At 36.2% G+C, this 24915-nt stretch overlaps 4 protein-coding genes across 5 annotated transcripts; 1 reads left to right on the top strand and 3 right to left on the bottom strand.

Moving 5' to 3' along the window:
• LOC18596365 (LOB domain-containing protein 4) lies at positions 495–2848 on the top strand. Of its 2 annotated transcripts, XM_007024789.2 has the most exons (3): positions 495–868; positions 2225–2398; positions 2638–2848. In XM_007024789.2, exons 1-3 carry the CDS (start codon positions 692–694, stop codon positions 2647–2649), a joined length of 363 nt encoding a protein of 120 aa, XP_007024851.1. In that variant the 5' UTR covers positions 495–691; the 3' UTR covers positions 2650–2848. The 2 variants fall into 2 exon arrangements, with proteins under 2 accessions (XP_007024851.1, XP_007024850.1); XM_007024788.2 differs by having other exon boundaries at positions 2225–2848.
• On the bottom strand, positions 5812–7218 carry LOC18596364 (photosystem I reaction center subunit III, chloroplastic). Its single transcript, XM_007024787.2, has 2 exons — positions 6422–7218; positions 5812–6082 (listed from the first exon to the last, which is right to left on the bottom strand). The coding sequence occupies exon 1, from the start codon at positions 7112–7114 to the stop codon at positions 6431–6433; it is 684 nt and encodes a 227-aa protein (XP_007024849.1). The 5' UTR covers positions 7115–7218; the 3' UTR covers positions 5812–6082; positions 6422–6430.
• Positions 8386–15051, bottom strand: LOC18596363 (cyclin-T1-4). The gene is made up of 7 exons (XM_007024786.2): positions 14900–15051; positions 12867–13193; positions 11624–11705; positions 11118–11252; positions 10271–10446; positions 10035–10186; positions 8386–9708 (listed from the first exon to the last, which is right to left on the bottom strand). Exons 2-7 carry the CDS (start codon positions 13091–13093, stop codon positions 8687–8689), a joined length of 1794 nt encoding a protein of 597 aa, XP_007024848.2. The 5' UTR covers positions 13094–13193; positions 14900–15051; the 3' UTR covers positions 8386–8686.
• LOC18596362 (transforming growth factor-beta receptor-associated protein 1) lies at positions 17775–24679 on the bottom strand. Its single transcript, XM_007024782.2, has 14 exons — positions 23423–24679; positions 22624–22899; positions 22080–22276; positions 21661–21802; positions 20712–20984; positions 20526–20598; positions 20300–20348; positions 19670–19958; positions 19424–19479; positions 19208–19276; positions 18977–19088; positions 18695–18784; positions 18458–18628; positions 17775–18116 (listed from the first exon to the last, which is right to left on the bottom strand). Exons 1-14 carry the CDS (start codon positions 24515–24517, stop codon positions 18024–18026), a joined length of 2985 nt encoding a protein of 994 aa, XP_007024844.1. The 5' UTR covers positions 24518–24679; the 3' UTR covers positions 17775–18023.

Genomic DNA, 24915 nt, shown 5'->3' with positions numbered 1-24915 from the left:
AGCTAAACCCATTCTATGCAAATCCTATTAAGAAAAAGACCAAAAATCATATCCCTATTTTCCTCAATATTATCATAGTCATTGTTTGATGAAAAATACCATTTACTCTTTAATTTATAACAACTTTCAAATGGATACATTTAAATCTCATTGCATAATCCAAAATTTAATAATCTTGTTTTGAGAGGATTACTTTAGAGTGTTTTTTTATACTATCCTGAATACATTTTATCTATAAGAAAAGAATATAATATAATTATATAGAAAAGTTTATAGAAATGTATAAAAGATTTGGAAAAATGAAGCCAAAGGTTGTCATGTCATGGGAGATGTCTTTTGTCTACCAAAATCTAAAGGGTTTTCTTAAATGGGGTCCATCTCAGATGTACTGACCTTTTTGCTTATTAAATACCACCACTTCCTACCCTCAAGCCCTCCCTCCCCTACTCTCTTTTCACCATCAATCTTTCTCTCTTTGGCTACTTTTCTTCTTCTTCTTCTTTTTCTTCTTCTTCTTCCCTTCTCTCTTCTTCACCAGCTTTCTCTTTCTTTTGCCCTTCAGCTTCTACTAATCACCAAGAAAAAACAAAAAAAAAAAAAGATAAACGAATTAAAGTAGGGGTGAACTTTTTTTTTCATTGACAGTATTAAGATTAGTGAGTGTATCCCTAGCTATAAACACGTGGCAACCATGAAGGAGAGTGGCAGGAAGCAGGGCGCAGCGTCACCATGTGCAGCATGCAAACTTCTTAGGAGAAGGTGTGCCCAAGACTGTGTTTTTGCTCCTTATTTCCCTGCTGATGAGCCCCAGAAGTTTGCGAACGTGCACAAGGTGTTTGGGGCTAGCAATGTCAACAAGATGCTACAGGTTTCTACTACCACTTAGTACTTATAAATTACTACTAAGTTTTTTTCTCACCTAAACACTTGGGTGAGCTTTGGGAGCTCCTTCTTGCTTAGAAAAATGACTTCTTTGATTCTCAAGCTTTAATTTGACTAAGATTAATTCTCTAAACCATGGGAAATTTATTTCATTCTACGTTCCTATAGTACTTGAAGACTCTGCCTTGAAGCTTGCCCGCAGCTATGACTTAATTAACTTTATTACTTGACACTAATATAGCAGAATTGAGCAGATTAAAATAGTCATTGTTATTGAAGTGCTTCTGAGAGAAATTAATTCCTAATTAAAGGGTTTTGGTGAAAAATAAATCTTTTTGTTCTTTTTTTTCCTATTCCTTCCTTAGGGGAATGAGGCTGGCACTAATTAGCGAAAGCAATTCTGGTGATGTCTAGAATTTAGAGGGGCAAACATATGCAGTTATTAATTTCCCTGTTAAGTCTCAATTTTTGGTACAAAGATTAGCCCAGTCAGTTGTTTACTTCATTTCTAAGTAGATGGTATCTTTTGTTTAAGACGAAACCCAAATTTGTCAACACTACCCGTCCCTAGAGAACCTCCAGGTAATGCCAAGAACTTGCTGCATTCTTTTCTTTTCGAACTTCTCTAGCTAGGACCTAGCTAGATTTCAAACTGTCAAAGATTAATGAGCTGAAAATCACTTATTTAGCTATTTGATTACTCGAAACACGTGTTATGCTTTGTCAAGAGCGTTTGAGATTGGTAAAAACAAGTGTATTTAATTAAGAACATTTAGAATGAGTTTGCTTTTCTCATTTCTGCTTGAATTTCTGAGGGCTGTTTGGGGATCACGTGAAGATGTCTCCTAGTTGCTTTTCTAACGAAAATTACAAGCAAATATCTCTTTGACCACCTCTGTTTTCGATTGAATATATATAGGTATACCCCCAAGTAGGGATAAAATAGTCTTTTCACCCAAGAGATCCCATTCGTATTAAAATATAACTAAAGAATTGAGGCACCTAAATCTATTGCCCCAAAAGCAAGCTCGGTGCCAACATGGAGAGGCCACCAAGTAACATACGAATCAGAAGTTGGCGCCCTGGAATCACCCAGTAAAAATAAAAAAGTAAAAGAAAACACCTTTTTGTGCTGAATACTACTATTGGACTGTTGGCAAATTCAATTTAATACTAAAACATAGAAAATGACGCGAGGCAAGAGACATTAAGATGATGTCACCCAGACCTCATACTAGTTTCGGTTTCAGGCCCATGGGCCTTAACTTCCGCCCGATGACTACTGCTCTTTTCCCTCCCTTTTGGGCCCTGCATATCTGACAAAATTTAGCTGAGCTTGCAGGAGTTGCCAGTGCACCAGCGGGGCGACGCGGTTAGTAGCATGGTCTATGAGGCCAACGCCAGGGTCCGTGATCCCGTTTACGGGTGTGTCGGAGCCATATCATCGCTACAGCAGCAGATAGACGCCCTTCAAACCCAACTGGCGCTGGCACAGGCAGAGGTGGTGCACCTCCGGGTGAGGCAGACCGCATCCTTTTCACATCATGGTTTTGGCCCAGCAAGCCCAAGTAATAGCGGGTCACCCTCTTCTAAGCTCATGGGTTCACAAGCCAAGCCCATGTTTGACGTGGATATGGTAGTGGACCATGCTAGCTTGGGAGAGTCCATGTGGTCATGCTAGCTTAATCATATCTAGGCTAAATTTTTGTCACCCTATGCTTAAATTCCCTCTTAATATAATCCCTTTATATACAGCGATTTGAGTAGAGAAAAAGAGAGGTGGTGGCAGCAGCGGTGGCGCTGTGGCGGCTAGAGTGGTGGTTCAAGGTCATTTAGCTTACTTTGGTTTGAAAAGGGTCTTCGTCATTAACTATAATGTACATATATAATTTAACTTTATATATATATATATAGTGAGTAATTTATAATAGTACTTTATATAAATGGACTGAGGCTGGTGCATGAATTTCTCCATTCTATCTAATTGATGTGATGACTGGTTGTATTTTTCAGCATTGGCATAATACTTTGCGGTGTTTGTTTACCTACCACATAGAGCACGTCAACACCATCAATATTTGATAAATTTTCTCATCTACTCTTCTTTGCCTTGGCTAATGGGGTAGCTTTGGATTCACCTAATTTATCTGGTTAATTTGTGACATTATTTAACTGAATTTTTCAACTCAAAAAAGAAGGGAGAAAGAAAAAAATGGAATTGAAGGATTCCATTGCTTGAGCTAATGGAAATTTTATTGCAACTTTTATTAAAGTTCAAAATTTCAACAGAATACCCAAGGACTTGAAAACTTAGGTATGCCGGGCGGTACGTAAGAAAAGTCTAGCAAGCTATTCAAAAGAAGACAATTTTGGCGCTGTTTTCACGTTCATTTGTTGAAAACTTTTGGAGAAAACGTTTTGAATAGACGTTGGAAATCGCTCTCTTACCATAGAGAGACATTAACACCTTGAAACCCTTGTGGAGCAGCTGGCATATGTGATTCATCATGATTCAGTTGGTTGAAGACTCCTTAGCATCAAGCTAGGCGTCCTTTTTGTGACATTAATTCTTTCGGTTCCCCAATAATCAAACCCGTAATGATGAGATCTTATTGAGCTCATGGAAGCTATCTCACCAAAAGGTCAGCAGTTTATGGTGGTTAATGTGGCTAGCATGCACTCCCTCTTATGTAGTAGAGTAGACTGCTTGCCTACTTTAATTTCCTTCCATCCAATCAATTAAATAACATGTTGGGTTTGGAGAAAATAAGTGTTGCATATGTGGGTGCTGTCAAATAATGCAGCATGGGACTCTACAGAAAGGCCAACCTGAACCAATCATGTCTATATCCGGTCTATCCTATAGACTGAAAATGGTAAAAAATCATGAATATTTTCCCAGTTGTTTACAGTTAAGGTGGGAGGAAAACAGAAGCACATTGGATTTGGATCTCCTCAATAGAAAACCACTTCCTATAGTTTCAAAGATAGGTAGCTTTATTCTAAGCGGAGCTGTTAAGCTGTATGTGTCTGACCATCTTTTCTTATTGGTTCAATCAAGGATCATGTGAAGAAATGATATTGACTTGGACTAAAAGAGTAGAACAGCCATGGAACATGAAAAATCAGTTCATTTTCAGTAGGTCTTAGGTAGCCTAATTAGCACTAGATTTCCTTGCCTTTTTTTTTTTTAAAAAAAAAACAATATCTTTGGGTGAGAGTGAGACTAAATGCTGCTGTGGATATGTGATAATTGATTCATTAGTCAAAGCCAATACTATCAAAAGATCAATGTCCTTACCGTTAATGTTGAAACAAAAGCAAGAAAAGTGATTGGTCATGAAACAAAGGATCAAAATTTGGGAGAAAAAACTGCCAAGCTTGCAGTAAACTTGTCAAATGTTTACACTCATCGATCTAACCTTTCCAAAGAAAAGAAATTACCATGAGCTAAAAAATGTTGACAAATTTACCAGACCCAAATCATACCTGTGCCCGTTCCTTTTTGCTCCCCATTAGGGTTACCAACAGTGAAGTGGCAGGTGCATTTGGAATGAGGAATGAGGATTGCTCCCTCCTCTCCTCTACCCCCTCGAAAGCTTGGGGTTGGTGGATGCACTCACCATTACGGACTTCTACAAGTCAAATCCCTCTCATTATGTCCCTTGGCTATGATGTAGACAGGCTAATTAACCCACAAACCCGCATTTTATCTTTTGGACTCTAAAGTCTAAACACGAAGAAGGTGATTTTTAACTTGAATTCAAGAGATAACTTATGCTCCGTGATTTACCCAATGTCTTCAAGTCAACTCTAGGAAAAGGACATTTTTCATCCACTTCAAGGCTGGAATTTAGATTCCATTAAACCAACCAATTTGAGCTTGTGTTTTTATTTTATTTGAACTCACTTTTTCTGTTTTCAGTCCATTTAATCTAAAATAGAGTTACATTCACTATTATTGTAATATCTCACATCTGATATAAATATGATTGTTAAAATTTATATAACAATCCCAATTCATCATTATTAATAACTTGAGTTTAAGTTTTTGAATGTCACATGATTTAGATTCAAAAAATTATTAGGTCAGTGATTAGACTTAGATCACTAGTTTGATATGGATTTTAGTCCCATGGATGCACTTAGCTTTAGGAAGACTAAAATTCAAGAATTTATTGGAATGATCAAGGCCCAAACATGGTTTGTATGTAGTCCAATATACCTGAACCGAAAAGAAAATAACAGTAAATTGCATGTTTTCAACTTAGGTCAGGTCAAGGTCCAACATAGAGGGCTCAAGACCAGCGGGCAGTGGCTAGTAAGATGGGCTAACGACGAGATCCAGGTTTGCCAATTACATTTGCAAATGCAAAGAAGACAGGTGCCCTCGCTGCTAATGGATTGGCTTTATATTACCTTTAATTAATCAACTAATTGTACCTACGTATATAATAATCTTCACCAGTTATATATATGTAGTTTTATAAATTGTATGTAAATTGAGAAGAATGCCAATGTTATGAATGGACTTGCCTGGACTCAATGGCCCTGGAATGCATGAGCTTGAAGGGGAAATCGCCTCTCCGTGTTTACAGAACATTGGCATGGAAGAAAGTAAAATTTCCCACGTAGACAAAGTTCAATACCAACGAAAAGACAAGTCCCGCATTTCTTTACATCAGAAGAATTTCAAAGATATTTGAAAGGATGCGGCCTTAACTTCTCCTTCACAACCATATCGAAGTAGATTACCTCAGAAGCTTTTTAAACTTTTGATGATTTAGGTTTTAAAATTTAGGGTTCAGAGCAAGTTCCTGGCCCTCTATCAGTCTGTTGACTTGGTTTGTGCCATAACGAAGTGATAGAGGCTACTTATTGCTAACTACATTTGCCACATTATGTCTATTTTATGCTCCACATCTAAACTGATAGTACAAGAGCACACAGAATTCTAAGATTGCTGTTTACAAGGAGATATTTATATAACATATAGTCACATGACTTTGGATAACAAAAGATTGAAATGGAAAGCTGATGAGCTCCAAATGTTTAACACTAGCATTGCATTCACTCGAGTAAGAAAAAAATTTACATTTTAAGTACAAGAAATTTCCCAAGATGCCTCTCTTCCACAAACAATATTCAGTCTAAAGCACACCGTCTTCCGTACCATCCCAGTGTTCGTTCCATTCAATCTCTGTGCCCAAAAACAGTACAATAGAAACCAAATTAATACACCCAATTAGTTACTATAAACTACTATCAGACATCGGAATGCTCCAATCTTAATAATAAAAACATAGAAACATTGATACCTTGGTAATACAACAAATAATCAAGGCAAATTTTCTGATTTTACAATTCCCTTTCGTTCTATCTCATGAATTTCAAGACAACATGTATCACAAGTTAATTACTACAATATTATGTATTGTTGTTAACAAAAAAAAAAAGTTATTGCTGAGGATTCATGATAAAGTAATGCGACATAAATAATTAAATTTGAAAATTTTAATGAGAGAGAAGATAGGCAGACCTGAGGAGATTACACGTCCTTGGCAATCAGGTCACCATTGACAAGGTCTCTGTAGGCTGCGACAGGCCAGATGAAGCCTCTAAAGAGCAGACTGCTAGCCAAAGGCACATCGATGATGATCTCCTTCATGGCTGGCTTCTTGTCATCCCTTATAGCAATGAGGTAGCTTCTTCCAACCCACCCGATCCATCCAGCGATGTACAAGAACAAAAGGCCTGGTGTGATGAACTCACCCCAGTGCCTCTGGTCACCGTTCACTATCAAATGAGGCAACCCATCAGAGCCACAAAGCAGCCCGTATTTCCCATAGTTGTCGAACCTTCTCTTGGTTTTCTCGATGGTTGCTTTGATAGCCAGAGCTGGAGCGCTGTCAGGGGCGTAAAGATTCAACGATGACTCGAGCTTCTTGATCTGCTGCTTTTCACGTTTGGCGAACTGCTTGGACTCCTTGCATGGGGTGAGCCCTGAAATGTCAGCTACAGCAGGCTGTGGAGCTGAAAGAAGAATGGAAGAAAGAGCAAGAGCAGCTGAGAAGGCTTGGAGCGGCGAAGCCGAGGGTGATGTCGAACTCTTGTCTGAGGATGGAGTGCTTGAGCACACCACCAACGATCTTGAAACTTTGGGGGTAACCTGGGAGTTTAGCTTTGGCTTCAAAAGCGGTTTTGAGAGATTAGTTGGGATTGTAAGAGACATCTTGGGCTTCTATATTTCTGGGGTTCCTCTTTTGCTTTGATGATGAAGAGGGAGATTTGAAAGGAGAGAGAGGAGGAGGGAGGGAGGGATGGGTTTTAGATTCTGGGAGGGAGAGACTCGTGGTGGGAGGAAGGATAAGATGCAGAGAGTAAGAAGGCTGAGTTGGATGGTTGCGATTGGTTAAGGGGGTTTGGTTGTGAGCTTCAGATTCCCTCTATATCTATCTTCTCAAAAGTTTGGATAAAGAGACTTTGTCCTCTGGTCCTGTGCTCTACACGAGCTACTGTTGTGATATCTCTACACGCGTCACTAACATCACTGACACAACTTCATTCGCATTGCAGCCATTTTTATTTAGTTTAATAACCATGGAAATTGCTATATATGCTCTAGTCCTTGGCATATAAACTGTCCCTGACTTCATTTTTCACTAGAAAAATATGAATTACTTGATTTTTTATTTGATGATCAGTCTATTTCATTTGAAAATTTGAATTCAAATCCCTTCATATAAAACTATTAATTGCTTTATAACATATGTTCTAAATTCTTTTAATTATTCGAAACCTTAATATATTTAATAAATTTTATTATAATCTTTTTTCAATTATTCAAAACTTTATTTTGTTCTATTTGGAATTATATTTTTTTATTAATATCTTATTCATCTAAGAAACAAAAAAATTTCTTATTTTTAATTACAAATAATAATAATAATAATAATAATAATAATAATACCAATTTCAAAACAAAAAGAATTGGCCCCGTGGCAAGCATTTGAGTCTCAGTTGCAGATTGCCACAGTCCCAATCGGGAATCAATTTTAATATAGCATAGCAGGTATAAGTGCCTGAATCATTTGCTAGTTGTATCCCCAACCAAAGGCAATTTACATCCTATGGATTTGATTGCTACTTTAGATGAACGCCTTCACAAATCACAACTCAATAAAAAGAAAACCAAGTCCAAGTGCAAACAGACAAGTCAGAAAGATAAAGAGCCGTTCCAAAGTTTATGCATAATTTCGTGGGTTGATCAACATCATGTACAGGTATATCGGCAGGTAGCAGTCATTCCAGGGAATCAGTGATCCAACCCAAGTTAAACACGATATAACAATTAGCCTGGGCATCTTCGGGAGTTCCAATTGCGACCAAATAACTCATCTTATATCCGACCAGGAAAACAAAATGGGGAGGCAGGAATGTGAGCTGGGGGACCAAGTACGAAGAGATATAGTAGAAATTGTCTACGCTCAATTTTTTTTTTTTTTTATATATGAACTAAATAAATTAACTGCCTCTTTTACTTTCTCTTGATGCCCCTGCCATTGTGGCCACTGATGTATCCTCATTCTAACATTCTGTTACAGCCAAGATATGCGCCATACTAGGCAATCAAAATCAAACTAATTTAAGTACATTTCAGCAATGTTTCAGTTCCCAAGGATCATTCTGACCATTTATGTGACCAAAGTTCAAATATCAATAGCAACGGTCAGACATTAGTGTCCCTAAGCTCATATGATAGATCATGCACGCCCACTCTCCCGTACGGTACCGTGTTACTGCCTCACAAATGATTCTCGTGTGCATGCCTTCTATGCTCTTTATCTGCATAACTACTCCGACCCATCTTTTGCCCATCTTCTATGCTGTCATGGTTGTAACTTGACATATACTCGTGCCGCTTCTTCCCTTCCAACTGTCTGTCCGGTGGGCTTCCACCTTTTCTCTTTCGGCTGTTCACCATGGGAGAAGCATCATCCAGCATTTCTCCTTCTTCAGCAGCCTCTGCTTCAAATCCCCTAGATGACTGCCCCTTTGTAACAAAGTGGTTCCCTTCTCCCATTTCCCCATGGTCTTTTCCATGATCCAGATTCTCATTCCTAGACCAGGTCTGCCTGCGTTCTCGCTTGATTTTCTCATCTTCGACAGCCAATTCAACCCCATCCTCTAGCTCCCTCTCAATGAGATCATCTTCATCCATTACATCCTTTTTCTTCATTGTTTCCCCACGAGACTTCCTCCTTTTCTCAAGTGCAGCCTTCAGCTTATCTTTGTCAATTTTAATAGCTTCTTTGGGGGACTGGCCGACGGGGCCTTCCCTCATGTCCAAGTTCCGCCCAACCACACTGCTAGCCTTACGTGATGCTCCATCATCTCTCCACTCACCTGTTTCTGCAATTTCATTTCTTCCACCAGTTCTTTCATGGTCTTCTCCCCCAGTTCGCTCCATTCCAGACCTAGATTTATTTGAAACTTCCCTCATGTTCTCCTTCTGGGGCAATTGCTCAGGATGCTGATTATCCTTTGTTTCCATATCCATCTTGTGATCAGTAATAACGCTGCCCATCTCCCCACTCCCATTATCATTACTTTGATTTTGTGCAGTTCTTGATGGCACCCCATGATTGTCTGCAGATGAGTGGTCAGCAGCTGACCGTGATGATATTTGTTTGTCCTCACTTCCAGAAGGATGTTTTGCTGGGGCTCGATGAGATGTTCCACCACCAGCACTTCCTTCTACTTCACTACCCTGAGATGGGGGTACTCTGTTTTGCTCATAAAGTTCCAGCATTTGATTGCTAACCTCTGCAAGATAAAAAAACACCAGTGACTAAGTAAAATAGCCAACTAAAGCCACATGAAAAAAGACACAAAAGGACATCAAAGCTATCAGAGTAACATCCAGGGCATTTCACTCAACATGGCAATAAGCAGACTGCCCACCAAAACCAAAGGAATTACATCAAACAGATAATTATAATCCTGTATTTGGTCAGTCAATTTTAAGAGAAGCAACATTTGACAAATGCTATAAGCAAGCAACCACAAGCAATATCAGTGTCAGGAAGCCATTTAACTGTCCAATCGTATCCACAAAATCTTTATTACAAAGTAATGAAGAGGACACCTACCCTCCAACTGGCGTGGGGTGACATCAAATTCTTGCCACCAGACTTTCTCACCATCCGATGGAAGCTTCACTTTGAGGAACTTGGCAGCAAGGAAAATGGCACCTGCTGCTATATGATGGGGCTTAAATTGCAGGCAGAGCGACGTCCTCAGCCTGCAAGCCGCTTTGCAGTGTGTCAAAAGAGAACAGAAGGAAGAGATCATATTAAAAACTTGAAGAAACACCGCTTACACATACCCATCATTAACAAAATTCCATGCAACTTGAGCAAGAGCATTCTGTGCAACCTTGAATTTCTTTATTGCTTCAACAAGAGGCTTATATGGGTGATGAACATTGAGGTCAAAACCCAAAGTGGCAAGTACAAGCCTCTCCCCAAGTAAAATTAGCTCCTTTTGTTGCTCATACACTTCCTGCAACACATATATACACTAATGAGTAACAATAATAACTAAAATTATGCAAATAAAAATTTAAAAATAACAATAATAACTAAGTAATAAGAAATGTTATATTTTAAAAATAATTTAAAAAAAAAGTGAGGTAGCAGGGAGATATTTTACCAAGGACACAGCTGTTGGAGGAAAAAAGTGGATTCTGAGCAAGAATTTTGAGTTCAAGAGGGACAGAAGAATAAATTCTGACAGAAGGAAAGCAAACACGCCAAAATACTGACAAGTTATGTCTCTGCCAAGTATTTTACACACATTGGCAATATTTCACCCAATAATCAACAGATTGGACAATTGTTATGTGTGAACTAATATCTCAAAGGTAAAATCCTCACACTGAACCATACATGGGATTGTAGCTTGTTCACTTTTATAAGAAGAAAATATAACTAGTGGGGTCAGTCTTATATGCCCGAGGAATACGAAAAGGAGTGAAAAAGATAAATAAATAAACAGGGGAGCAAAGGAAATGAGAAAGACTGCACAAATGGAATGGCAAGTGAGAGTTAGGTTAGAAATAAATAGCAAATGTCAGGGAGCAAGAGATATGACATGGAGGAAAAGTGGCAACTCAAGCATCAGAAAGTGGAATACAAATAAACTGGCAAAAACACCATTAATTAAAAGAACACCTTCTGTTTGATCCTCTGGGCTGCAGCAGGATCCTTTTTGTGTATTATCTCATAGGAAACAAGAATAACATCCTTTAATGGGCGAGGCGTCTCTTCAACCTTCCCAGCAAGGAACATGCACACAGTAGCAATGGTCTGTTGAGCAAACAAATGAAGTTAAGCACAAGAAGATACAAATGTTTTCTACTCAACGCTCTTTCTTACAAGAAAATTCTCCATCAGAAATACAATCGTAAGTAAAGTTAACAAAAAAATTACGTTTACAGCTTCTATCATAACACTTTTCACAGTTTCACCCCTCAATCAATCTAGCAGGTATACCAACACTATGTCATCAAAAACAAAATGCAAAATGGATAAAACTTCATAATGAAATGGATTCAAAATATAGAGACTGCTTGGATTTCTAAAAGGAAATGTTTAGAGTAAACAGATTTACCTGAAATAAAGAAGGCCAACCAAATTTTAACAACAAATTCACCAGAAAAATGAGAATAACAACTCACCCTTCTATCATTCTTTGCATGTGATTGTCGAATGAAGAACCGGTGACAAAAAATTATTGCTGTGGCTATTGTTACTTGGGGCCTGTATCAGGTAAGAAATTCAGTCAAGTTCATTCAATCTGAGCCAATAAATATCCACGTGTTTATCAATACATGTAATATCAGAAGTGGAGATCTTTGTGAGAACACAACATAGTAATATCAGACAACTAAATGTCAAAACAACTCCTTTCACCCATGAGATTATTAACAGTAAAAGAACAAAAATAATTACATCAGTATGCTCTCAGGGTTCGATCAACTGTTGATAGATTAGACCTATTCAGACATGAAATGCCCTGCTCAACTAACAACCATTTTTGTTTATGAGAACACCTTTTCCAGAAATATAAAGCCAAAACCAGACAAAGAATGATAGATATTCACAAACACACACCACACATACATGCACGCGCACAAACAACACGTTCACACGTTTATGAGCATGAGTAGCTCTTGCTAGCGATAAAGCAAGTGAATACAAAGAAGGCAAAGAATGGCAGACTGACAGACAGACACACACATGTGCCGATGTGCACAAACAAGACCACCTCCTGCATCAGTCTGCTTCCAAACAACTATTTGTCAAGATTATTTCACTGCAGCAGGCAATAGAAATCCAAAGATAGCTTCTCAAAAGGCATCCTCTCTAAACCAGGCAATGTTGCCTAAAATGATATAGTAGCTATGACAGAAGAATGCCAGATATGCATATTTTAAAAGCATAAAGCTATCATATAGATCATTTCTTTCTGTTGCAAAACTGTGATAAAGAGATTTCAAGTTCCACTTTCCATGCAGATACCAGCACTGAAACAATTATAGGCATTACAGTAAATAACATCTCAGTCTTTTGAACATTGAGATATAACCATGTTAAGTACACAATTTTTAAAACTTTCTACCTAAAAGAAATATTAAAATTTACTTCCCTTTCTCAAGCTATAAATTTAGTGGAGAAACTATATACATAAATTGATCATACGTATGACAACAGACATTCACGCACACAGACAGATGATTAAAACATGCACAAAATCACATTAACTTTCTATTTCCCAGTTATAAATGATGCTCATCATGATCAGAATGGCTAATAATGAACCCAATATAAATAACATATTAAAGTTCAACAGCAGAAATCAGCCCATTTGTTGCATCCAACCAGAAAAATACTGCATCAGAATTTAAACAATGAACTTACACTTTAAGCCTCATGCCCAAATCCTGTAAAAATGTACAGTAGGACTTGCGTAAGTACGTCTCTTTCTTCAAGTCAATACCATCCCTTCTTGATGGGGAATTTTCTTCTATTTCTTTTCTTGAAAAATACCAACGACCTACTTCCTCCTGCTTTTCTTGAGAATTTCTAGAAGGCCCGCTCTCAGATGTTGAATGATGTGAGGAATCCCCAGGTAACATCCCCGCCATATATATATATCTCCCAACAATAAGATACCGCAGACAAAAAACAACTCCCTATAGAAGGAGCAAGACTTTATTTCTTCATACCCAGCCTTTTAGTATTATTCTGATCAGAAATATAACACAATGTGAGAGATCATGTTGACATGCAGAACTTAAAATGTCACGTGTACGATACACCTAAGCAAACATTCAACATATGGTTTAGTTCGGATCAATATGGAATTATTACCCCATGCCCATTCCATATTTTCTCCCTGGTTGATAATAGTGGGTATACACCTAAGCAAACATTCAACAATGCCTTAATTCCAGTTGATGACCAATTAAAAGACATGCTAAACCACAGAACTTGTTAGCAAAAAAGCAAGGACATCCTAATGAAAAACTGCAACAAATCTACTATGACAATGAAAACTCAGATGTTCAGCATTACCTAACTACATATCTTACATTTTTTTTTTAAGATCTTAACATTTTAAATTTCAACCTGATTACCATACAACCAACAGAAACATCCCATTGCAAAGAAATAGAGATAAAACTTTTTTTCTGACAGATTGAAACTCTCTAGTGGTAAGGGTGGGGCGTGTTAGGGTACAGATCCTCATGTCATGGTGCTCTGTCTTGCACCAAAAACTAAATCTCCCATAAAGGTTCTAGAGGGTACAGATCCTCATGCCATGGTGCTCTGTCTTGTACCAAAAACTAAATCTGCCATAAAGGTTCTAGAGATGGTCAAGGTCAACTGGTTTTTTGACATCAAAATTACTGTAAAAGCAACTTTAATGACTTCATCATCTTTCTAATCAATTTCTCTTTAATGGTATCCCAACCTTTCCTACAACATACTAAATAAAAACCACAAAAAAAACCTTTCAACACTAAGGTAGCAACATGAAGTTAATTGGAAACAGGACGTAGTCAAATGCAATCATAAGTACATATTTTCCTTTGACACACCCGAAAAAAAGAAATCTATCATTAATCACTATCAACAATGAACAACACAAGAAATGATGAATTACCAATACAGAGAAATTGTAGATTAAAAAATGAAATTTATTGGCCTTTTAATAATGACTATATTACACCTATTGTACACCCATTGGTTCAGAATAGTATAAGCCCATCACAAGAATAAATGCTAGTATCAGATAATTATCCATAAGCAATCAACAAAGATTTATTAAAGCAATTAAAAACACTAGTATAAACTTTGAAGATAATAAGGAAAAGGAAGGGAATACTGTTATCAGCACTAAAAGAAATTTATTAAAAGTAGCATGTTAAATTACTATGGAAAAATAAAGATTAACAAAAGAGACCAAAAAAAAATTCATCGAATACATAAAATAAAGGGAAAATCGTCTGAAACACAATGAAAATGAGATTTTTTTAATCGCAAAATAAAGGGAATATCTATAACTGATCTTTAAGTTTACAATTTTCGCGCTTAAAACATAGTATTTATCATTTACAGTGAAAATTTAAAAAAGAAAAAGAAAGAGGAAAAGAGAAAGCCGTACTCCAAAAACCTAGGTCACAAAGAGCCCATTCGAACGAGGACCGAATTCGAGGATTGCGATTTTAAAATCCGTCAAATTCGGCTATCGAAAGCTTGGAGCGTAAAATTCTTCGAAATTTAGATCCAGAACCTTCTATCTATCAAATAAACTCAAAAAATCATCGATTCTTTTCGGTTCTCATTTTCTATTTCACTCTAAGATAACGAGAAGACGAAAATGAAGAAGCAAAGTATAAAATCTAATAAATTTAAAGAAGATAAAGAAAGAAGAAAATGAAAATTACCTGGACGCGGAGCAGAGGCGGAGGCGGAAGCAGGCTCTACGCTGCTCTCTCACTGCTCGCTTCTTTCTCCTTTCTTTTCTTTTCTTTTCTTTTTTTTTTTTCCTCTTTTTTCTGTGTGTGGAAATACGAAGCACAAGTACGCAAAGAAATTTCGCGTCTATTTATATATTAAAATGATTTTACGAATTTACATAACTAACCCTCTTCTTTCGTAATATAGAAAGTGCCCCTGACATAAATGACGACTTGCAGTTTACTCCTCGTATTAATAATGCAAATATACAAGTTTTTTTTGTCTAGTTGATCTAAGCAGGGCGGTCCAATAAGTTCAATGGCCTAAACTAAAATATTTAAATGAAATTTTTTTATTGAAATTATAAAAAATTATTAAAATTTTATTTTTCTAACTTTTTAAGATACAAAATTTTTAATTAAACTTTTATAATCAAGTTCTTAATTATATTAAAGTTTCAATTTTTTCTTTTTTTTTAAGCTTTGAATAACCAGATTCATATTTTTGATTTGACATGAGGTACAAAAATATTTAATTATTAGAATTATCTTATATTTTTTAAATAGCTAATATAAAATCAACAATCAAAATTTCTAATTCAAATAAATCAACTATCACATAAAATAAAAATAATATAACAATATAATATAAACTCTAAATTAAAGTAAAAAATCTATAAATATTATAACAATAGTACCTAATTGTTGAATACTTATTACAAACCGCAAATGAAGCTCACAGCTTTATGAAGATAATAAAATAACAGATTTCTTGTGTATTATTTTGAGAAAAATTGAAGTTAAAGGAAGAAAGAGTAAATGAGAAAGGAATATTTTAAAAAGTAGATATTATATATTGAAAAAATAATAATTTATTTTATATATAGAAAAAAAATAGTTGTTGAAAATCATTAAATGCGTTAATTGAAAATAAGAGAAATAAGTGAGAAAAAAAACTATTGAAGATGATTAAATACATATAACTGTTAGTTTATTGGAAATAAGAGAATATAGTTGAGAATTAATAGCATTCTATAAATAAGAAAATAATAAAAAATTGAGATTAATTTTTGACATATAATTTAAAAAGTAAAATAATAAAAAAATTATTAATTATTAATTATTTTTATATTTTTTAATTTTTATATATTTTTAATCTAATTAATTATATTATAATCATTATAAAATTATAAATCTTTCTTAAAAATGAGGCCTCCTCAAATTGGGGACCTAAAGCCTTTGCTTGGGTGGCTTCACCCAAGGGCCGACCCTGGATCTAAGTATAATCTTGTGATCATATTTATTCATTCTCCTACACCACCTGTTTATGCTTCTCCTTCTCATATCATATCTTAATCTTTTGTTTATTTTAATCTTATAAACCTTAAATCTAATTTTTGATATCATATGGTATACACGTTGAAAATAATAATGACAATAAGATTCATAATTCAACCATGAGACAAAATGTGTATTTAATAAAATAAAAAGGATAGTAATGAGGTGCGATGCGTAGGATTTCTCTCATTTGATGAAATGAATTGATGCTACTTTAAAAAAAAAATTATTAAGTTGAAAGTATATAAATAAAATTTTCTAATGTATATTTTGTATTTTATATTAACATAATTCTTAATTTAATAATTAGTAAAAATAAGTTAAAAGTATTAACATATTATTTTATATTAACAAATAATTAATAAAAAAGATTATGTATAGTAATTTGAAATACACTTGAACTTTTCAAAGTTAAAACTTGTGAAATTATTTGTTATGAGAAATTTATTCTCATGCGTTAATTTTATTTTTTAAAAAATAAAAAATTTATTTTAAAAATAATATTTATACATTTTACACATAGGAGTAGAAGACAAAAGGAAAAGAAAAAAAAAAGTATAACTACTACGCGCAAAGACATTTTGGTAGCTCAACTATAACATGAATGGTAAAACAGAAAATAAAAAACAAAATTGATGGTAACATTGGAAAAAAAAAAAGAAAGTCTAGCGCCATTAGAACCACTAGACCCCTTGCCTCATGGTGCAATTGGGAACTCCACCAAGCCTATGGTGGGGTTGGAATGACTAGTGAGCCAATTCTGATTGCACAGTGATAAGTGCATCCAAGAGTTGTCACTATTTTAATGCATAGCTCCAATGTTACTACCATAGTCTTGGTCGGTTAATAAATTTTCTCAATTGAATTAATTAAATATATTCTAAAAATTAATTGAATTTTTTTAGATTATGAGTTTTAATACACTCACGTTCAATTTTCTTAGTTTCATTTGAATAGGTTTATTGAACACATTAAAATTACTTAAAAAATGGATAAAAGTGAATCCAAAGCTATCTAATATATCATCATTCTCTCTACTTTATGTTTCTTCTGATAATTTTTAACTTTATGTTCCTTAATAATTTTTTAGGGAATTTATTTTATTTTTTTCTTTCTATTTAGTTTATATATGTGGATTCATAGTTAAAAGCAAGAAGCACGTATAAATGAGATGAAAAAGAAATAAGTTGGATGAGTATTTTATAGAAAAAATTAAAATATAAAAAGCAAAGACGAGAGGTGTCTTAGCATCCATCACCTCTGACAGTGGGCTACTGGGCTCCATTGGTTTGCATAATGAAATAAAGCCAGCCCACCAGAGAAGTCTCTCACTAATATCTTGACATTGGTCAGAAACAAAAAACCAAGTTTGATTTTAACACAAAACTACTTACCCCTATTTTTATTTTTTTTATTATTCTCTTAATGGCGGCAAGAAAATATGACGAGGAAGACTAGAGTTTCATTTTATTAATATATAAAAAAAATGATGCAGCGATGCTATAAAACAGGTGCGAGGCGTAAAAAGTGATAAGGCCTATAAAAATAGGTGTCGTCATTTTAATGTTAACCCGAAACAGCAAAGGCAATAATGAGGTCAGACAAGGGGCTAGGGTAAACCCCCACCCCAAGGAGTGTCAATGTTCCGGTTTTACTGTAGTACATACAGAATTTTGTCTGTTAAAATGCCAGCCATGGAGTTCTACCATTACTGAATCAAGGAAATACAGCCCCATGGCATTAATAAAAAAAAAGACTTTTATCTTCCTGTGGCTTAGCGGCTAACCAGCCAACCAGGCTTGAATAAGACATCTTCCTTGAAATCACGGCCGGTGACAGAAGTTGAGTCGCCTTGGCGACGGAAACACTGCAGATAAAGCAGATGCAGTTCTCAAACAAATAGTAATACAAAGAGATATATAAATGCAACCTGATGTTTAACTTGAACAACCAAAACAGGTCGCATCATTATGTAACAATCTTTCACACCCAAACCTTGTTTAGCTAGGTTTGCATTTGATTGAGCAGATAGGAGGGAAAACTAAAACCACTGGGGTTTCAAATGATCCGTGTAAAGATTTAAAGAAATAAAAAAGTCATTTATTCCTCCCACCCCATGGGCAGCTTCATATAGAAACAACACACTACCCCATTTTTTATCAAACTTCGGAAAGACAAAGGAAAGATATAATGTTAGTCACCACCTACCTTGTAACAGACAACTGTATCATCTGGATACATGGCAAAAAGCTTGGTTCCAAGGCGTGCATGACAAGAATCACAGAGGCTCTCATCATTAATCTGCACAAGCCGTGATCTCTCTTCCAATCTTGCAAGCCTTGCATCCATGTGTACAGCACGGGATAGATAATGCACAACCTGGGAAAAATAAAGATCAAGATGCAGCTCAAATTATATGGAGGACAAGACAAAAAGCTATCTTACTTGTCCTTGACGGTGATGATGAAGTCGAGCCCTCAACATTCTCAATATTGTATCTGATGCAAGCTGAAGAGGCATGTCAGGGGACAGTGTCTGCAAAATTAACAGTCAGATTTACCAAATAAAAATTTGAAATAAACAAGGCCATATGAAAGAAGAAACAATGGACTCAACAATTCCAGCATAAGTAACTAGTATGGTCAGGCCACATAATAACTTAACAGCATATTTGCACACATCCCTGCATGGAATCATGCATGCAGGAGAAAGAGAGAGAGGTTTGACCTCTAATACTTGCAAAGGGTCCAGTGACTCTCCATGATTATGAAGAAGGCGAACAGCAGCCTTAAACATTGGCTCTTTACCGTCTTGTGGATCTAAATACATATCCAGTAACCTGATATGATCGCGTGACAAACAGATTAAATAAAACAAAAAAAATAAAGGTCACTTGCATAAGTAGAGAAAGAAAGGAAAGAAATTACAAGAAAAAAGAAAGAAAGCAAATAAACTAACTGCATATATGCATCTGGTCGGCCAATCTCAGCACAATACTGTTCTGCTGCTTCACTATCCTCCAGTTTCCTGACAGGCCATTGTACGTTAATGACAAGAACACAACAATTCTAATTTTTTTGGTCGTCTGCAATCTTCATGACTAAAGATTATATTACAAATTGCCTAATGCAACTAACATCCTAATTAACATTCTGTAACTTATTTGAATCTTACAGGGCCAGGATTCGGAGCACCAATGTCTCTTGTCCCAATTTTCTGTATAGAATAGCCTAACAAATCAAAACATTATATTAAATTAGCAAATGCTAAATGCAACAACTATTCATATAAAAAATTTAAAAATAGTAGTTTATAAAAAAATAAACAGTCATTCTAGGAGTCTACTAGAGTATATCATTAAAATTTAACTAAACATAGTCAGCTGAACAGTTCAAGAGAAAAGGCAAAGCTCTCCCCGACCTTTTCCAACCATAACTCTGATGTTTCTACCAAAAAAAGGACCTCTTCTGGATCATACAAATCTGAAGACTGTAAGAATATCTGCAATCGCTCACGCACAGGACTTTGAAAGATCGACTCCCTTTGAGTATCAATGATTTTCACTTGCTCTTGCCTTTCAGTATCATGGCTTTGGGACCTGATATCTGAATCAAAGGTTTCAATAGCTGCCTTGGCAAGTGAAATAGCATAGAATGTATGGAACCGAGTGTCATCACAGTCTTGATCTTCAATTAACCACTGGAGGTACCTGCATGAATAAGGAAGCTCAATGCAAAATCAATGCAGTGAAGGTCACATCTAATGCTAATAAGATGGAAAACTTGCATATTAAAAAATTAAAGAGCTTACATGAAAAGGGAGAATACTATGCCCAAACAAAACAATTGTGTTTATTAGTATGAATGTAGGATAGAAAGGTAAAATGATGATAAAACTTGAAATATTTCAAGACAAGCTGAATAAGTAGGAGTTGCCAAACCCCATGTATAATGTAACTAAAATGGTGAGAGAAGATCCTAGAAGCAAAAAGTGCAACCATTAATTATAACACTTTGAAAGTACAATCCATAAATTGAGATATGCACATACCGTTGGAGAATCTCAACCTTTTTTGGATCAATTGCTGCAATCACTTCATCTGCAGCAAGAAACTAATTAATATATTGTGCATCATCCAGAAACAAACTTTACAGCTAAAACACTTAGTGTCACTGCACAATAACATAAATATTGTGTATGTCGATCCCAAAATGTACTTGACCATGTACCAGAACCATAATCAATAGACCAATTATTGGCTTAAAATGAGGCCCACCTGGTGAAAACTGATTGGTTCTTTTTTCTGATGTCAAAACTCGAACCGCAAGGACCGGGTTTATGTCTGCTATCTGATAAGCAATTTCCAAGTTCCATAATTAACCATTAAGTTCAAGGAGCACAACACCTTCAATTTCAAGATATTATGAAAATAAAATCTTGCATAAGAAATACTACTACACACCCATGAAAGATGCTGCAGAACCAAATCTTGATCAGATGAATCCTCAAGAATCTTTGATGCCTCAGTTGCAGCAGTCTCCCTACCAGATACTACACATGCACTGCCATCATGTACACCATTTTCCACAGCAGGGTCCTTCCAGAGACCAGATGAATAATTTCTTGCCAAGATGCGCCAAATAGCAAGAGCCTTTGAGCTCATCCCTTTACTAGCATATAGGAAGGCAAGTGTCCGCAAATGCCCAGAGCCATCTAATAAAGTTTCTAACTCCTCCTGCACTGCCCATGCAAGTTGTACAGTCATCCTTCAAGCAACCTCCTGACAACGGTCTCTCTGTTTTCCAATGCATTGGAATACTAAGATTCCACATTTTATCAACATTTTTTTTGCACATAGTGCATTGCTCTAGACCTAGAGCCATAATTAGAACTTGACTACAGCTAACCAAGAACCAAAAGTATTCAACCCAAAAGAACTGGAATGGTTCCAATCTCCCATACCAGTTACTGCTTCCATCCCAGCTTAAGAAATACATACTTAATTCATGTGACAGGGTAATACTTATCTCTTGGTGTCTTTTGTTTACAAAACTAGCATTAAATTGATGAACCAAGCGCAAAAAGATGTTCAACTTGACAGCAGATTTTTCATTTATTTGAACCGAAAATCCGTCATTTTTTGTTTTGACAAGGAAAAAAAATTTTCTTGGACCACTAAAATTCTAATCTTAAAGCGAAAATCATGCCCAATTAATCTTTTTTACTATATATTCAAATAAGCTTAACAAAATGCTGTGTTTGTTAAATTTTCTTTTTTTTTTTCCCTTAAGTGAAATAGATGAGTAAGACCAACCATGCTCTATGTACCAAGTGTTGAGTAATTAAAATACAACACAGTATTAACTTAGGAATTTAAAAATAAAATAAGCAAAGAAAAAGGAAGCACATACCACAATACAACAATTTTCAGAAGATGCCAGCTTCTCCATATCATCAACACAATTTAGGGCTCTATATAGATACATTAAAAGTGTATCAACCCCCTCCTTCACTGACAAAGTCAAATCTTTCTGATGAGAAACCTCTAGATACCTGTAGCACGGAACAATGACAAAGAACAATGTTTAAGGACATTTTCAGCCACAAGCCCTTGCTGAAAAAGAATACTAAAAGAGGAACAACAAAATGATTACATTTATATCAAAATTGGAAGTCAATCATTCCATAACCCCCCCTCCCAACATACACACACACACACAGTCCCAATCGCTTCACCTGGCAAGAGAGAGAGAGAGAGAGAGAGAGAGCTGAAAAAAATGAAATAACTATGATAAGTAAAGCACGAAAACATACTAAACTGGAAGCGCACCTGATCATGTTTTTAATTGCAGACTCCAGCAATTCAGCCCTGGTTGGTGGATTCGATAGAAATCGTTTGTCAACCACAGTTTCTACACCTGCTTTTCTGAGAAAAATAGCTCTTTGTATAGCCAACAACCCATTATCTACAACATCTTCAAGAGGTACAGGAGGAGGATGTAAACCCCAATACCGGTTTCGAGGAACCTGAAAAGTCAATGAAACTGCTATGACAAAAAACCTTTAAAAACTTGCATAAGGAGCCAAGGAGTTCAACATGTTTCATGCAAAGCAAAGATCCAAAGAGAATGATCATTCAGCAATTCAAATCATATTAAACAATGCAAGAGAGTAGCTTCTTTGTTCATTGACCAGCTATACTAGTAATCTGAGTAAATAATTAGTTTTAGTGGGACACTAAATAGCTCATATTTAGTTTACAATGGTGACAAGGTGTAGCACATAATGATCAACATATTATCCCCTAAAATCATATGAACTACTGCAGAATGTACAAGTCAAACTGTCAAAAAATGCAAATATAAAAGACATACCAGTAAAGACCAGCGATTGGGGTCTCGCATTATAAACGGAAATACTTCAGAAGGCTGCATTGTCTCTGACTGCAAAAAGTGATCCACTGCTTCCTCAAAGTGCAAGTCGAAAAGCAAAAGGAAACCCACTTGAGCATGAAAGAGGGAAAGCATTTCCTTAGACATTTCACCTTCACACTCAAGCTCCTCCACCAAGGAGATGGCTTCCTTGAAATTCTTTTTTCTCAACAGATCTTTTATTTGTTCTTCAGATGGCACCTTCCGATAGCAAATGACCTGGAAATATTTAGCATTAAACAGGATGATGTATGAAAAACTCTATTATACTTAACAAGCATAAAAATGTGTATGGATTGCCACCGGGGTCATGAAACCTAAACCTAGCCTGGAAAAGCAGCCTAAGCCACAGACATACTCACAATTCGCTCAACAGTCAGCTCAGACCAAAGAAGTTAATTCTCTACAAAGGGACAACTTATGCAGCATAGTAAATTTGATGCACCTAGCTTCTAATTACCAATATTAATATATCCACAATATTTCTTGAACCTTGAAATGCAAACCATCAGACATCACGTTGCCAATAGCCTTTTTCAAGCAATATCCCAACATTTCCTAGAGTATACGTAAATATGTACTCACATAAATCAATCTCAAGATCCAAACATCACATCTAATAGAAAGTGCAAATGTAGGAGTAGGATTTTATTAATCATATGCACATTTGAAGCAATGTGATAATTTAAGATTACTTAAACAGTAGCAAACTAGCATAATTTCACTACCATGGTTCACATACCTTTGTGGGAGTAGCAACAGCAACAACTTCCCCACTCCTGTTTTCCTCATCTGCGACAATACACTGCCCAACTCCTTCAACACCAAAAGTAACCGTTTGAATGCAATTACCTGATTTCTTATGATACAGCTCCATCTTCCCATCCCTCACAACCACAGCATACGATGACAACTCCCCAACTGAATCCGGACCACCCTTACGAAACACCAAGCTCCCTCCGACTGGCTGCCCAAGTGCATCGACAACCACCCCTACATTATCCACTAACAACAACACCTTCCACTCTCTCCACAAAAGCTTCAACAACGGCGGCCTAGATAAATCGGGTAATGAAAAAATCACACCACTTTGCCCCGTAACACACGAAAACAAACTATATCCATTAATCGTGCCAACAATTACGGAATCATCAAGCCATACCATAGACTTTACTCCATCAAAACATTGAATTTCTCTTAGAATCACAAAAGAAGCATTTAAAAAACTACTGCCTAAAACAAGCTCTATTAACATCAATTTCCTACCAATAACAAGGGCAAACACAGAACTACCTTCTCGGCTCTGCTCTAATACACTTGTTTTCACTCCATTTGCCCTAACTCCTCCAAATTTATCCAAAATCCGTTGCCCTTTTGATAAATTCGATGTATTATCGGTTAAATCGGTGCTTTGAGAATGGGTTCCTCGGAATCTCCGAGCAATTACTGCAACTCCTTTTAAACCACCTAATTTTTTAACGGGTTGGATCAAGAGCGAATCCGTTAAAAACAAGAAGCCATCGGATAATACTAAAACGACGCCGATCTCGGCGAGCACGAATATTGATTCCACGGGCGAGTCAGAAAGGGGAACGGTGCGGAGAAGGGAAACGTTTCGGGAAAGGGAAGAGGGAGAAACGGCTTCGATCGGAGGTGGATTTGGGGTTGGGACAGGGTTAGGGTTAGGATTTAGGGAGAGTAAAAGGAGGTAGCCGTTCTGGGTGCCGAGGTAGAGGGTGGACTGCGAAAGAGAGAGGGAGCGGATAGAAAGGTTGGGGGTTGGGAGGTCGAAGTGAGCCAAGGGCTCCACGGCGGTGCGAGACTTGGGCTTGGCCATGGGTTAGGGGATAGCGAAAGAGAACGCCATTGAATTTGGGTCGGAAAAGTTTTGAAAAGGAGAGAAGACTCAAAGAGTAAACAGTTTTTCAGACTAACTACCAGTAAAACGACAACTGAAGACCCTTTGGTTTGCACCCGGGCGCGCGTCGGTGTCCCTTCGCTTTGCTTACTTCTCAAGTCCGTTTATATTTCTAAGAAATATTATTATTTATATTTTGACGCTTATTAAAAATGAAAAAGTAAATGTACTAAGTTATAGTATTAGATTAAAATATGTAAGTAATTAATAATGCATATAACTGTTACATAAAAAGGAAAATACGAATTTATCGTCCCACATGGTTAAATTATGTTCTTTTATAAGTCCAAAACACAGCTTAGGCCTTTAATATTTAA

This window comes from Theobroma cacao, chromosome 6, assembly GCF_000208745.1.
Source record: "Theobroma cacao cultivar B97-61/B2 chromosome 6, Criollo_cocoa_genome_V2, whole genome shotgun sequence".
Taxonomy (NCBI): domain Eukaryota; kingdom Viridiplantae; phylum Streptophyta; class Magnoliopsida; order Malvales; family Malvaceae; genus Theobroma; species Theobroma cacao.
Note: the sequence above shows the minus strand (reverse complement) of the source record. Positions and strands in the feature narration are given on the sequence as shown.

Excerpts from the sequence above, each read along its gene's own strand:
- LOC18596364 (XM_007024787.2), bottom strand. The coding sequence starts at position 7,114 with ATGTCTCTTACAATCCCAACTAATCTCTCAAAACCGCTTTTGAAGCCA.
- LOC18596363 (XM_007024786.2), bottom strand. The coding sequence starts at position 13,093 with ATGGCGGGGATGTTACCTGGGGATTCCTCACATCATTCAACATCTGAG. Across the intron at positions 11,253-11,623 it reads ATGCAAAGAATGATAGAAGG|ACCATTGCTACTGTGTGCAT; the intron begins GTGAGTTGTTAT and ends TTTGCTCAACAG. Across the intron at positions 9,709-10,034 it reads CACCCCACGCCAGTTGGAGG|AGGTTAGCAATCAAATGCTG; the intron begins GTAGGTGTCCTC and ends TTTATCTTGCAG.
- LOC18596362 (XM_007024782.2), bottom strand. The coding sequence starts at position 24,517 with ATGGCCAAGCCCAAGTCTCGCACCGCCGTGGAGCCCTTGGCTCACTTC. Across the intron at positions 22,900-23,422 it reads CTGTTGCTACTCCCACAAAG|GTCATTTGCTATCGGAAGGT; the intron begins GTATGTGAACCA and ends AAATATTTCCAG. Across the intron at positions 19,959-20,299 it reads AAGGTTGAGATTCTCCAACG|GTACCTCCAGTGGTTAATTG; the intron begins GTATGTGCATAT and ends TTATTCATGCAG.
- LOC18596365 (XM_007024788.2), top strand. The coding sequence starts at position 692 with ATGAAGGAGAGTGGCAGGAAGCAGGGCGCAGCGTCACCATGTGCAGCA. Across the intron at positions 869-2,224 it reads ATGTCAACAAGATGCTACAG|GAGTTGCCAGTGCACCAGCG; the intron begins GTTTCTACTACC and ends CTGAGCTTGCAG.